The sequence below is a fragment of the Coturnix japonica genome, chromosome 15 (genome assembly GCF_054131305.1).
Source record: "Coturnix japonica strain WE chromosome 15, WE-NBRP24, whole genome shotgun sequence".
Lineage (NCBI taxonomy): Eukaryota > Metazoa > Chordata > Aves > Galliformes > Phasianidae > Coturnix > Coturnix japonica.
Genome location: NC_140677.1, coordinates 14326508 through 14342302, shown reverse-complemented (window position 1 = coordinate 14342302; position 15795 = coordinate 14326508). Strand labels below are relative to the sequence as shown.

Below are 15795 nucleotides of genomic sequence, written 5' to 3'. Positions count from 1 at the left end.
TGATTTCATCAAATCCCTCAAAACCAAAATTACTCAAATCTGAGCCCTAGGAATGCCATTAGGCGTGTGATAAGTGCTGGTTTGTTGGTTTTACCCTTCAGAATTTTATAGACATTTATTTTGCCTTTGAGCAGAAGAATTTTTCTATTTTTCACATTTTTGTGTTTCTGTTTTCTGTGGTGGTGGTGTTCAACAAATGAAATAACCATTTATATTTCGAAGACTATGAAATGATTTTAAGGTATTTTCAAGCAAAAAGCATTAGAAGACATCAGGGTGGCATCTGTCTGTAACAAGAAAATGGTCGCTATTCTGTTCAAGCATTTCTAAGAGCAATTTGAGGGTCCATTCCTGCAGATGCTGAATCTGAGTTAACAGAACAGCAATCAGCTCAACAGCTCAGTGTTCTGCCATGGCTGTGATTGTAGCAGAACATTTAGATATCCATTGTAAGCAGTCTTTTTTCACTGGGGGCCCAATGCTGCATCACCTCCAGGACTTTGTGGTTGTGTTCTCAGTGATTTTATAGTGCTCTTCCTCCTAAATCTGAGATATCCATACAGTTTTTCAAAGATACACACCAGTATTTCTGACGCCATTTATCATCCCTTGTCCAGTGCTCTCAGTTTCTATTTAACATATTAGTTGAGCACAGCCTTGCCATTAGATTTTTAAATCCCGAGAATTTGTTTTGAGGCAGCCTGTGGTGTTCTTATGATTGTTTCTCATTTGCATTTGTATTTACAGTTGTTTCTATTGCTGCAAAAGTATGAAATGTTGCTAATTGAAGTGAGAAGCCGGGGCCATGTGCCACTTGCTGTGAACTACAGGCACAGAATAGAATATATATGTTAAATTTAACAGATCTATTATTCTCAAATGGAACTTTTTTTGTTTCAGAATCCTTTCTGTTAGCAGCTCCGTGCTAAACATTGTAGTAAATGTTATGGACTGTGCTTTGAAGTTATTACCGTGTGTAGTTGTGAATCAGTAACAGCAATAAAATACATTTCCTACTGATTTATGAGTTGCTTGCTTTTGTCGTTCTCTCATGTTTGCACTTCCACCATTTCTGGTGTTTTATTGTGCAGCCTTGGTGAGAGGGTGAATGCATTGACATCACCACACCAATCCTTAATTTGGCCTTTTGGGGGATCTCAGTGTCTGTTCTCTGCAGCCCTTGGACAGAGCAGCATTTGGATCCCTGAGCTTGGTTGTGAAGACAACCAATCTGGCACTCCATGGCTTATGTTGTGTGACAGAAATGGCATCTTGTGGCAGGTTTTGAGGTGTTCCTGGCAGTGTTGTTTCTTGTTGTTGATTTGTTGTTTTCTGTTTTGTTTCCTTTCTGTCACATCTTTAACACTCTGCTCAGTTCCAACTCTTTGCTGTCTGGGCTTTGGCCCCGTTCTTGTTTTGCTGTCGTCTTCATCCTGTGCTTGGAGTTAGGGCTGTGTTAAAAGTAAGGAACTAAATCACCTGAGGACTCACTTCTTCACTAAGTCACTTGCTGTTGTGGAGCTAATTTCTGATGCAAATTATTGCTGGAAGACACAAGGTATTTCCTTCTTAAAGGAAACTTAAAGAGGTAGGATGAAACACGCTTCTGTTACTCCTAAATAAATTCTGGCTTTAGTTTCTCTAGTTGCATTAAGTTCGTGTAAGTCTTGCTCTTTTGTTTTCCAGTGAGCTTAGTTTCCATTCCTTTAAATGGTTTTGGTAAATTCATGCTTAAATTAAGAATTAGAGGTCAGGTGAGATGACAGTAGAAGCAGGAATGATGTCCAAAGGTTCAAGCCAAGGAGTTTCCATTGCTGCTACAATACACAGTTCTCAGGTGGGAACTCTGGGGGTAGTGCTGATTTTTCAAACAAGATTGAACATGCAATATTAAAATTAGATCTAAATGAGTTTTCTAACTAAGCTGATGTCCAATTTCCACAATTGTAGCCATTTCTCACTTGTAATTTTCCTGGAAAAAAATACTTTTTGACTAAGCCTGGTAAGCATCTTGTACTTCTTGCAGAAATCATCACATAAAATACTGGACAGAAATCTATTTACAGGCAATCATGGATGAAAATAAATTCTACTTCTTGATTACAGTAACACAGCATTACAATATTCTACAGTGGAACTTTTAAATGAAATCCTTACATCTTTTTGCTGATGTTTTTCTTATCACCATTTGAAGGTTCCTGAGCTTGGCAAAACATCCTTTGGGGTTTTGTCAAATACTGAATCGGTTGTATCAGCCACCACGGCTCTTTTCATGTCCTTTTTGCTTGTTTGTTTGTTTAAGAGTGTCACCGATTGTGTCAGCAGAGTTCCTGGAAAGAGCTTTTTTAGTTATGTTGTGCTCCCTCTGCTGACTCTGCAGCAACAGAACACAATGGAGTTCTGGTCCTTCTCTATGGAGTGGTATGCTGGATTTGAGAACCTGGAGACCATACCAGCATCATTGTTCTAATGAATTAAATGGATTGTGGCCAAGAACATTAAGTCATTGCTTATAATATAGAAAAAACCTACATGTTTTGGCTTATCCACAGCCATTTAGATAAATAGTGCCTTTGCTTTATGCAGATTTTCTTATTAGGTAAAGTCTGCTATACAGACTTAACTTCAAACAAACAAACAAACAAAAAACCTTAAAAATAGCATTATATGTATCTGCGTTCATGTTTACATTTGTACCTATAGTATTATGACACTGCCTTGGTTTTAGTTCCTTCTCAAAGCTGGGATGCTGTAGCTTTTCTCTTTTTTGTTCTTGATTTTCTGTGTCTCGTGTTGTTCTAGGATGTTTTGTTTGCTTCACTAAATACCTACAGGGTCACATTTTGGTAGTTTTGTCTGGAAAAAGTGTGCCTAGAATGCAGTGCAACAGGCCTTTCAGGTTAACTGAGCATAGGTAGTCTTTATGGCAAAGAGTAGGTTGCAATCCAGGATGCTTTTCATACCGTGATGGTCTCTGACATTGTATTCTGTGCTTTCCTATTTAAAAAAATGCGCTGAAGAGCTTCCTTGCAAATTGGAAATCAGTGCAACTTACAGTGTCTGCCAAGTGATATAATTCTCACAGTCAGCACTGTGATAAGGTTAAGCCGTCGTAGTGGCTGATAGTTAATACAAATACTAGCTAAGTTCGCGTGCCTGCCTTTACTTCCTTGTAGACAGTAGTTTGCTGTTGGTTGTGTGATTTTAAATGCGTGTGAAATTAAGTTTTTCGTTCCTCTAGTGTTTATAATACAGATCAGACAATATTGGTAAAACTCATTTTGCTTCCACTGTAATAGTAAATTGTATTCAGTTTGCAGGATATTTATGAGATCAGTCATATGTAAAGATTATATCTTTAAATCCATGCTGAAATGTTCTGATTTTATATCCAAAACCGAATTCTTATAATTCTGAAGTGCTTATGAACATTATTGATTTGGGGTCATTATTGCCTGGCTGTTTTGTTGTACGAAGAAATTACATATTGTGTGCGTTGTGATCCAGAAATAGGCAAACAGATTTACAACATAGCTGAGGTTAATAGTTTTCAGTGGAAGGAAAGCAGTTAATAATGTACATGCAAACTTCTTTGTGTAAATTAAATCTCATTTATTTCAGTCAATTAGAAGCTAAAGCTGCTGTTAAAAGTTGCTTATTTGATGGATCTGAAGTCCAAATTGAGAAGCCAAAGTGACCAAATTATTTTAGTTCCATAATTTCTATTCTATTTTTAGATAAAAATGTCATTTTTATGAATCATAGAAAACTAAATATGAACACTTGTTATGAGTCAGTTTGTGAACTTTTTCATAGTTGAAGTTTAAGTCAATGATTTTTGGTTCATCTGACTGTCAAATATGCATCTGACTCAGATTAACATTTTATTACTCGGTCTAAATTTATTCAGTTTGCCAAAGATTTTCACAGGCTGAAGCTTTTTGTTTACAGCATAAACATACATGAGATTTAAAAGGCTATAAAATAACTTTCCTCGAGCCTTGCATTTAAGATTCTGATATTAACACTTTGCATCTCGGTCCTTTGGGCAGTAGATAATTAGGCCTCAACTTTGGCTCAAACACATTACAGAAATAAGTAGCATCTTTAAAAAGCCTGTTTCTTCTTTTGTTTTCAGAGATTACAATGGTTGACACAGAAATGCCGTTTTGGCCCGTTAATTTTGGAATTAGCCCAGTGGATCTGTCTACGATGGATGATCATATGCATTCCTTTGACATAAAGCCATTTACCACTGTTGACTTCTCAAGCATTTCTTCACCACACTATGAAGATATACCTCTTGGAAGAGCCGATCAAACAAGCATGGATTATAAGTATGATATCAAGCTCCAGGATTGCCAAAGTATGTTTTTTATTTTTAGTATTTCTTCATGCTCACATTTGCTTCATTCTCCAGAAATTGTACCACCAGCAAAAGAACTGGATGGATTCAAATGCCTAAATGCAGAGACTGTGAATCCAAAAATCAACAGAGATATCCACGTGATATCCTGATAGGACAGCCTTCACTCAAGTAGCCTCTAGTGATTAGACAAGGCGTCATATAGTAACACGCAGCATACATAGAAAATAATAATACACAGAGCTTTTGAATTCCATACAGGCTAAGAAACTGATGGAATAGAAATATTGGCTGCATCTATGTTGGTAAAACAGTGTTTCTTGAAGCTTTGTGACCTAGTATTATTTATATGGTACAAAAAACCATTGCCTTTCCCCAGTTATGTAAAGACAGTACACAGAATTCTCCTTCTAAGGAGGAAAAAGTAAAAAATAAAAAAATAGTAGTCTACTCTGAAATAAATTGCTATTGCATTCCTGCTCATAGTAAGAAGTCAGGTTGCTGTGCCTGGAACTTTTTTAAAGATCCTCTGAGTCTATTCAAATCTGACATCACTTTTGTAGGAATTTTTCATGAAGATTATACTATTTAGTTTTGTAGTAGAGAGAACCAGGTGCTGTGTGCTTCTGAGTTATTTATGAAGTGAATTAAAATACACTGTACTGCTAATAATTTATTTCTCTTTTGCTTGATTAGAAAATTCCATAATATTTTCATAACAAACTAAAGAGTTGATTAGCTAAATCATTAGGCATGCTAAATCCTCATGGTCTTTTCTCAGCTAATTTTCTGCTTCCTTTCTTCCTGTAGTTTCTGTAGGAAAGAAAACTTCCCAGTTTATTTAGTGTAGCCAAACAGAAAACAAAACATTCACGTTATGGTAATACTGCATCTGCCATGTAATTCCTGAAGTATGATTTGATGTAATGTTATATATGGTTTCAATTGTCACAACTGCCTTCTTTGATCAGCAGTGATTGATTTAATTATGTCATATTTATAATATCGAATAAGCTCAAGCAACCAGTGTGCTCTCAGTACTTAGAAAATTTGAGAATATTCATCTCTAAACTGCATCCAAAGTTGAGCAGTCCTGGGAGAGAGTTAAATTTGATTAAATATACAAATTATTCACTGTAAGTTAATTAGATGCTTAGGTGTTTTTCATGGGATCAGTGTGTCCAGTTCAACTCTCTGCAGTAGTCTGAACACCTTAAAGTCACCTAATTAGATATTAATAAAAGGAATAAGACCTTTTAAGTAGGAGGTCTCTGTATGCAAATTTTACATGTCTGTATTAAAGTCATTCTGCTCTACAGAGCTGGAAAGTGAATTTGTGACATGATTCCTATATGCCTCTTCAAGGTTTTCAGCCTACATACTACCAGTGAAATATCTGCATACAGCTTATACTCCCTAACATCCTTTGTTTGCTACCATCATTTTGTGTTACAAAGCATACCTATGAATCTGGCTATGTTTACTGTGATTGTTTCTGATTCTTCCTTCTACCATATTTTTACTCATACTTTGAATTATTCATTTAAATCTTCTCTATATGCAGGTGCAATCAAAATGGAGCCTCCTTCTCCACCCTATTTTTCTGAAAAAGTGCAGTTATACAATAAACCTCATGAGGAGTCTTCCAACTCACTTATGGCTATTGAATGTCGTGTGTGTGGGGACAAGGCCTCTGGATTTCATTATGGAGTGCATGCATGTGAAGGCTGTAAGGTAAGTCATTGCAAATCTGTTTTCTCTGAATATTTGGTATTATTTTCATTTAAATAAGCTTTAAGTCTTTTAAATTGTTTCTTTATTAATCACTTATTATTGATTTCAGAAAGTACATTTAGACTGTCAAAAGACAGACCTGTGAATTTCCATAATGATATCCGTCCTTACAGGACCTCATAAGATTTCTGTTTAATAATTACCAAGAGTTTGGTATCAAGTTTCTGAATTTTTTCATGTGCCAGTGTACTTTGCAAACTTGTAAAATCCTAACAACAGGAATAAACTAGAAAATAAAACATCAAAGATAGAACCCGGAAATATACATTGTGAAATTAGGTTAGCACAGTGCAAACAGAAAGAAATAGAGTGACTGCTTGTCCCATGAGCCCTAAAAGCCCTATTTCCGTTTCTTGGGCTCACAGTTTCTGTAGTACTGTTAATTTATGTTCATAGCATCCTTCCAACCCCATTCATTCCCATTAGTTTTTATAGATTTTTTATTTTTTATTTTTTAGACTTTTACCCGTATCAAGCTGGCAGAAAATGGCTTTAGAATGGGAGCATGCTGCTGTGCAGATATGATGACACAAGCATTGCTTTCTTCAGAAATCTGTCTAATACAAATTTAGACTGTGTACATGCAGAACTGTGCTTTGCGTGTCTATACAGAATTGAGACAGTGACACTGGCAGTGCTTATTCTGCCTTTTTACATGCTTTTATGTTTATTACAGGGCTTTTTTCGAAGAACAATCAGATTAAAGCTCATTTATGACAGGTGTGATCTTAACTGTCGCATCCATAAGAAAAGCAGAAATAAATGTCAATACTGCAGATTTCAGAAATGTCTTGCAGTTGGAATGTCACATAATGGTAAGTGTACATGGCATATTATAAAACTCTAGTGTTTGTTTTCAAAAATAACATGAAGCGTGTATCTGTTTACTGAGTTTGATGCTCTAATGCTTTGAGCCTTCTGTTTCTTTACACCAGGCAGTGTAGAAATACGTATCAGAGAGATTGCCCATGTAGCCTATGTATTCAGTTGGAGATTAATTAACATATAAATCAGATAGGTGAAGATTTGCATTTGTCACTGTATACACAACGTATCCAGTGAGTTAGTTTTACCCTCCATCATTCTTGCACATTGCACTATTGGTTATTTTTCAAGAACATACTCCTAGTGTAATTTTTGTTTCAGGTCATGGTCAAGCTGGTAAGGCATGTTCCATACCATAGCTCAGTAGCTATGAAAAATGAACTTAGTTATGAATTATGGAGTAGAGAGTTTATCAAAAGTTTGTGAATAACAGCAACTGAAATTTGATGCACCATCAGCATCGCTGAGTTAACTTTTCCTGATATTAGAACACAGCATACTTTGAAGGAATGGGCCATATGCTGTACTGTTCAAAAAAAAACAACTGTCCTCCTCCTCCCTTAGGATACCCACATGTGGGCATAGATTCCAATGTGTGGTAAGTAGGAGTGTAGTGTTTCATAGCATGCTCATTCAGCTGTTGGCCTCTCATCATATAGTGTGTATAGCTGTTACTCCTCTGTTCTATGCATTGTCTGACCTCTCCATCATCCAGAGGTAAACATCCTCTCCCATCTGTGAACTGTAAGCAGCATTTCCATTTTGTATATGTTCTAGTCTTTGCTTGCAAAGCTGTATGCAGTTGTGTATGGTTCTGTCACTGCCTTCATTACAGCAGGTAAAACTGTTAGCATTAAGCATATCACTGTGCTGCTGTCTTGTATACAGTCCAGAATAAAATCTCTCTGAATTTTAAAATTAACACATCAATTCATTTAGAAATACTTATTTATGAATGTTTGGACAGAAAGACGTAAATGATGAAGATTCTTTGCTGCCTTGCATTGGCAAAGTTTAGTAGAAACAGGAATTAAATGTCATAACATGGAGACTTATGTAATTCAAGGGGTAAAGAATTGCAAACATGACTGGGAAAATAATTTCTGTGGTTTTTTGGTTTTTGGTTTTTTTTTCTTTTTAACTTCCATTATTTTCAATATTAAAAAAAAAATAAATGAGTGTGCTGTCCCCAGGAGGAAGGTTTAACTGTGGTTTGTGTAGTTAGTACACACAGGGAATGTAAATAGGGATGGGAAATGTTTTGCTAATAGATAATACGGTTTTCCATTCCTGGGATGCAACAGTAGCTCTTAAAAATAAAACTAATTTTGAAATGCTACTGTGGGTATTTTTATAGTCATTCAAGACTGGGGTTTTTTTGGTTTTTTTTTTTTTGTTTGTTTGTTTGGTTTTTTTGTTTTTTTTTCAAGGTGCATACCAAATTCTCTCATAAACCAGCAACATGGTTTCCATTTATATCAATGTGAACCATGTGCAGCCCTATCAAAAAGGGGAACACTTGAGATCATGATCTCTGGCATAGCAATATGAACGGCTCAGGAAAAATTTCCCAGCAAGGATGAAGCTGTAGCACCAGCATAGACCATGGCTGTGAGGAGCAGGAGCGGGGAAGGGCTTTGCTCTTTTTCCCAGGGCTTGAAAGAATGCTTTCACTGACTTTTACCATGAATTCACTTACCAAGGAGTTAGTAGTGCTTATATTCAAGTGTTAGCTTCTACATTTGGGTTTTTGGCTGCTCCAGTAACATCAGATTGTATGAAGCAACACCCTCCTCCACCATCAATTATAAACAAACACATATCTTAAAAATAACTAAGATTTACCTTTGGAGACAGAAGTCTCCATAAAGAGACATGCAGAAGCACAACACTGAAAGTTGTGAATGGCACCGAGACAGATTCTAATGTTACATTTACAGCTTAAAGTTGGACAACTTGGATTGTGAAACTATCTGAATTTTAAATGCTTGGAATCAAAAATGTGGATTCCTCATTTCTGAGGGTTCCACTCTATGGCTGTCTTTGCACAGATACATTATTACAGAATGAATAGTTAGGGCACTTAAAAAAAAGGGGGTGGAGGGGTGGGGGAATGCAAGGAGACACTTAGCAGCTAACAGCCACATTTTTTCATGTATAAATGCTGCATACCACTTAGCTGAAGGTTAAGAAAGACAGTAGTGTTCTCATGCTTTGGATATTGTTTTCCTTCCCTTCTCTAACCACAGTGCTGCTCTATGTTTAACCCTCAGTTGCTCAGATTGTATTCTGAAATACCACTCAGCAGAAGTTTTGTTCCTTTTATTTTAGAAATGTTACTAGTTTTTGGTGTTTTTTTCCTCTGGCATTAAAATTTTATTTACATGGAGCCACACGGTGTACTAAGAGACAACACATGTGACAATGTGTCTTTATTATCACTCCTGGGAGTAAAGAAATGGAAGGTAAAACCATTCACAGGAGGGAGAGAGAAGAAGAAAAGAGGGAAGGTCCTGTCGCTCACTCTGCAGAACCCTGAAATTTGCCTCAGCAACCAGAAGTGCTGTGAACTCCTCTTACCCACTCTGTCAGTTTCCCTTTTTCTGCCATAACTTCCACAAGTATTACCAATCCTTCCTACTTCTCATCCCAAGCCAAATTCCACTGCTGTTTCCCACATTCCCTCTGTAAACCCACTGACCACTCCTTGACTTTATCTTAGTCCCCTGAAAGCAACAACTTCTCCAAAACAAAACTACTAGGCCAGTACCACAGGACTGAATTTTGACACAGTTTTTGCCTGCTACAATAATAAAGACTGGACAATCTACTGTAACTAGTATAATAGTTATAAAATATACGTTAAATGTTAAAGAACATACTTATATTTTAAAATTTTATTTTTGCCTGTTAAATTGTAACTTAGGAATTTTTGATTCACAACTTTGTTTTTGTTGTTAACAAATCGTTACATTTAAAATACGCTTTTGGCCTTTTGTTTAGGAAAATTTTATGAATTTTATCATTATCACATATTTTTATGACAGAGGGACAGCATCTAAAGGTGAATCTCTTCTGTTATTCCATCTTAAAAATACACATTTAGAAAAAAACATGGAAATGACAGATTGCTAAGAAACATCAGATCCACCACCTAAAAACCTGTATATATATTTTTAAAAGTCGCACAACATACTTTATTCTAAGTTTGTTTTTCACATGCTAAACACAACAAAGTATGAGATATTCCTGAGGAATTTAATTATTGCTGAATTATTTTTTATGTGTAAGTCTGATATGATGACAAGCAATAAACTAGACCCTAAAGGTGAATTAGTACAGAAAACCATAAGAGCCTGTTACCCTTCTATGGGAAGTAAATTCACTATTTAAAAAGACTTGATCAGTTAAATGTAACTGTACTGATTTTAGTGGCTGTTTTGTTGAATTGATAGACAATGCTGCTCAAGTGCGTTGTTAACCAATGATGGATGAGATGGTCTCCCATTGATTAGCTATTAAAAACAAAAACAAAAACAAGGAAAAGTATTATGGATTAACATTTGGCACAATAGATTTCAATAAAAAAGGTATAAGCCTTGCTATATCTGAATGCAGCATTCAAACATTCAAGAATAGAAGTTAATGCTTAGAACTTAGTTTACCATTCACCAATATACATTAATTTTCTTCCAAAGCAATCCCAGCATTTTAACAAAAAGCCTTGCTGTGTAATTCAGTGGTACCTTTGGCAGTATCTTTGGCTACTTTTGGCTCTCTCCACCTGCCCATTTACATAAAAAAAGAATTTAGAATGCTCTTTTTTCCCTCTTTATTGAGAAGAGACAAATGTGGTATGTTGGGCAAGTTGGCATCATGGTGCCGTATGCCAAACCTATGCTAAATATTCCTTAAAAAGACATGTCAGATTCATATGCAGCTTTTTTCATGTATCAGTTGATAGCTCTCCACTGTGCTAGTGCGATTTAATTCCAAAATAGATTACATATGAGCATGTGTGCTCTCTTTTACCACTGAAATTTACTGGGCTGTTTACCAGCATATGTAAAAATAGATAGACAGTAGATAGTAGTAGATAGACACAGTTATGTGAAAGAATTTTTTAGTGAAGTTTTAACTCATTTAATTAAAAGAGAAGGAAAGAAAAAGGTGGGGGGAAAAAAAAGCCTATTGTTTTCAATGCCTTGGGGAAGTATAAAAACAATTTTAGAGCTGAGTTAATATTAAAACATAGGAAGGGGAAGCAAAATGCCATCTTTTTTTTTTTTTTTTTTTTTAATCCCTTGTTTTATTCCCTTCCTTGTACAAAATAACCTTGGTGAAAGGGGACCTTATGCCAGGGAGATTCTACATTATGAGCTTGCTTCTGCAAACCATAAATTTCCAGAACAGTTCTTGCACCAGAATCATGTCTCATACTGTTTAGTCAAGCACCATTTCTATAGTATTTTAAGAGTTACTGTGCTTACAGTGTGAGTTTATAGTACTCAGATCAGACTGTTGAGTATGCATGATTTATTATAAACATAGAGGTTTTATATATAATGCCCTACGCTTATTTCATATGAAATATCAGAACACCCTATCATAGTTTGTCATACCAAAGCACCCAGCTCCTGGTAGAATTATGAAATCTTTCAATGGACATGTTTTTTCAGAGTTGTTAACTGTTTCTTATGACCTGAGGACTTCTTAACACATACTGTATGTGTTTCAGGGAGTGATGAGCATTTTACAGACATAAGCAACTCTTGTCTCTCTTTTTTGTTAACAGTCCCTTATATGAGGCTAATATTTGCCTTGCTTCACTTTCCAAATTAAAAGTTCACAGTATCAGACCAGCAATTCTTGCTAGACTTCATTGAAAAGATTAGTTTGCAAATTCTTCAAAAAAGTCAATGGCAAGTAGCTGAATCTATTGCCAATAAACCAATCAGAAGCATCAAAGTATTGAGACTTCTCTATTGATGAAGCTGCTGCAAAATGCACATTTGAAAAGTGGACTGATCTGAATCATAGAATCATCTAAGTTGGAAAAGACCTTGAAAGATTATCAGAGACTTTTTGAGCTGTTTTAAGCTAATAGGGTCACTGTTTTTCTGTGAATGGTTTACTGTTAGCATTGAGGTGGATTGGCAGTGATATCTCACTGACAGCTGTTGTTAGTAGCTGATTAAGAGTACTCATTATTCCTTAAAGGAGAGAAAAAAAGTACAATTGTGTATATAATCTAAATGAAATATATGTGGGTGATCATTCATCATTTCCCTCATAAAAAGCTCTAAGTAACAGATACTTACAGGAAAAAAAATAAATCAGTGTTAGTTTCTTCCTACTGAACTAAATTTTGTTTCAGACTGAAGTAAGAATGCCCCAGGAAATGAAACATACAGCTTGCATTGCTCAGAGATCAAGTTTACTGAAAGGGAAAGTAGAGTAGCAAAAAACAAACTGGAAAAAAAAAACCAACAACACTGATATAAGAGAACTGATCAATAAATACAGTAAATATATATTTATTTTAAAACATAATTATTTATTCTTGAAAAAAGTGTCATTTTTTTCATCAATGCACTGCAAGCATCCTGCAAGCAGGAAAGTGGCTGACAGTTTCCAAAACAAACATCCCTAGTGTAATCATATGTATGACCTTAGGAACAATTTGTTCTTATCTAGGGAAGGCATTAACCATTGAAAAAAACATTAGTAATATTTCTCTTTCTTCCTACCGCTAAAAATGCAAACCTTCATTTCTTCCTTCTGGTGTTGTAGTTTTGATGCTCTGTTTCTGTTTTGTTTTAATACTGTAAAATAAGTCCTGTTTACTGAAATACTGTATGATAAATCAGTCTTGATCTTGCTGGTTCATGTGAATTATTTACTAAGCCCATCTCCGTAAGGATAAATAGTGACTTGGCTATTAAGTACGTAGGGTAAAACTGAGAAGTTTACAGCCAACCCTATAGATATGTAGAGCAATTGAGATCATACAACTAGGTGGGACCCTTTCCTGTTCTTATAACAATCACATACAGTTGTGATGAAGAGCTCAGGCTTTTTGTAGTTTTTATTCTCTGTACTTACATCTTTTTCATTCTTTAACTATTTTGGTAATATTTTAAATCACTTGATATGTTAATGTCTGTTGAACTGTTTAGGAATTCATTCCTGCAAGGCAAGTGAGTGTTTTGTTTCTAAACAAATGAAGAAGCTGAGATCCATATGGTGATTAGCCCAAAACAATACAAAGCTGAATGGTGGTTCCTACCCTAAGTAAACTGAATTTTAATATCTTAAAGACTCTTTATATTTGATTTATGTTGGAGGTAGAATCAGTGGTTTTCACTAACTCCGGCTGTCAGATGTACTGACAGAAGTTCTTAGATTTCAGAGCAGGATAGTGTAATAGAACTATGTGCACACATAGGTTATTTTCTTTTTCAGATTGGATTGTTTACATATCTTCGAAGTGCTTTAGTAGTTTGCCTATATTAGTGGAGAGAAACATCTTCCTCTTATTTGCCTACATACTGTTTTAAGAAAAAAATTGAATAACTTATAATAAAAGGTGTCAGAAAAATAAAAATATGCTTTTGTGGGTGCAGCTGTAGCTATGGTAATTACTTGTCATCTTCTTCAGCCATCAGGTTTGGGCGAATGCCACAAGCGGAGAAGGAGAAGCTCTTGGCAGAGATTTCCAGCGACATCGACCAGTTAAATCCTGAATCTGCTGATCTGCGAGCGCTTGCCAAGCATTTGTATGACTCATATATAAAGTCCTTCCCTCTGACCAAAGCCAAGGCAAGGGCGATCTTGACAGGAAAGACGACAGACAAATCAGTTAGTTCCCTCTGTTTTCTTTTTTTTTTTTCTTCTTTTGAGTAAATGATTTACCACATTGACAACACATCTTTAAAAAAGAAAAAAAGAAAAAAAAATACTTCGCTGTTGGCAGTTTCATGTTTCAAGCTGTGTCTGAAACACAGGAAATGTTTTTAGATAGGATAAGTAAACATCATTTGAAAAAACTCCAAGTTCACCTAATAAAATACTTGAAACCGGTACAAGAATTTGAAGGTCATCTTAACCTTTTTGTATTCTCTGATCCATTCTTCCCGTTTTTCTTCTCCTTTACCAGAGGTTATCTTCCACACTATCTGTTTTAAGTGGCTATCTAGCTGTCAGCAATTGGTTGCTGTGCTATTCAAGAATACATATTGTAGCATGTTATCATAGAGTATGATCACTGCTGGCAGTATTCTTTCTCATAAGTGTCAAATGATTCGCAGTGCGAACAGCATCACAGGCTTTAACTATGATGTTTATTCTTATGATGCTCTGATGACTTCCTGCATTTAACTAGATTATCATGGATCAGTATTCTATGCTGGTACAAGTAGGATTTTAGGAGAATGCACAAGAAAATCTTTGACATAGAGATTATTTATGGGTTCCTTTGGAAGCTTCACTGTCAGTACTTAACAGCCTTCTGTGTCAGTAGGAAGAAGGATGAATAAGATCTGATGATTGTGGTAGTTTGTTTTTTTTTTCCAATACTTTCACAGTTGTGGTAACTAAAGATCAAAATAACATTTCCCAAACTAGTAGCGCTTAGTTTGATGTATTTTCTAAAGCGATACACAGAAATTTTATTGCCAGGGTTTCAACAGACTGTACTTAATTTTCTTCATAAATTTCAAAGGTAGGAAAAAGTATTTCATTTTGTCCTTCACGAGGTTACATTTATCAGAGGATTAATACCCTTAATTCTGTATTGTTTCAAGTTTTATCCTTCTTCGACATATGAAGTAATTAAAATGTTAGCATACAGTGTCTCTCCACAAAAACAGTCTGTATTATCAGAAGTGCAGACATTTTGCTGTACACTTACTAGTTACATTTGATATAAGCCAGTTGAATTCAGGTAAGAGGAGTAAGTATTCGGAGCTTTGAATTGTAGTCTTACAGAACTTCTGTGAAATGGGAGAGAAAAAAAGAGGGCAAAAAATCATGAATATGTTCCTACCTTGTACCTCCCCAGCCCCTGATTAAGAAAAGTTTCACCCAATGTCCTGTTTTCAGCGTGTTGATTCACAGAACATGTGAAATCCTAAGAATTACTTATCCTTTCTGTAAGTCATTTTAACATTATGAAGAAGTTTGCTTTTCTAAAGATTTAACCCAAAACTGGCTACCCTTGATGAGCAGGCATTTCTAAGTGCTTTCTGATGAGTTGTACCTCGTTATGTTACTCATTCATAGAAAATGTGAAAGTAACTTGTGTTCTCCTTTCCCTTTTAGCCATTTGTTATCTACGACATGAACTCTTTAAGGATGGGAGAAGATCAGATCAAGTGTAAGCATGCATCGCCACTGCAGGAACAGAACAAAGAAGTAGCAATTCGCATTTTCCAGCGATGTCAGTTTCGCTCTGTGGAGGCAGTGCAGGAGATCACAGAATTTGCGAAGAACATTCCAGGTTTTGTGAATCTTGACCTGAATGATCAGGTAACTCTCCTGAAATATGGTGTCCATGAGATCATATATACTCTCCTGGCTTCTCTGATGAATAAAGATGGAGTTCTTATATCTGATGGACAAGGATTCATGACACGGGAGTTTCTGAAGAGCCTGAGAAAACCTTTTTGTGACTTTATGGAGCCCAAGTTTGAGTTTGCTGTGAAGTTCAATGCACTGGAATTAGATGACAGTGACCTGGCAATATTTATAGCTGTCATTATACTAAGTGGAGGTAAGTGCTGTCTTTTGCTTATGTAATAGAATTGAAA

The 15795-nt window shown here is 35.7% G+C and overlaps 1 protein-coding gene across 3 annotated transcripts in view; it reads left to right on the top strand.

Moving 5' to 3' along the window:
- The window catches only part of PPARG (peroxisome proliferator activated receptor gamma), a 45949-nt gene that overhangs the window by 20604 nt on the left and 9550 nt on the right, over window positions 1–15795 (top strand). For 2 of the 3 annotated variants that reach the window (XM_015874772.3, XM_085516961.1), the window contains exons 2-6: window positions 4139–4366; window positions 5931–6100; window positions 6837–6975; window positions 13647–13846; window positions 15308–15758. In XM_015874772.3, coding sequence (XP_015730258.1) covers window positions 4147–4366; window positions 5931–6100; window positions 6837–6975; window positions 13647–13846; window positions 15308–15758 — 1180 coding nt within the window. In that variant the 5' untranslated portion in view covers window positions 4139–4146. Of the gene's footprint in view, window positions 1–1375; window positions 1589–4138; window positions 4367–5930; window positions 6101–6836; window positions 6976–13646; window positions 13847–15307; window positions 15759–15795 lie in introns of those variants that run through there. The other variant, XM_085516960.1, reaches the window with a different exon arrangement.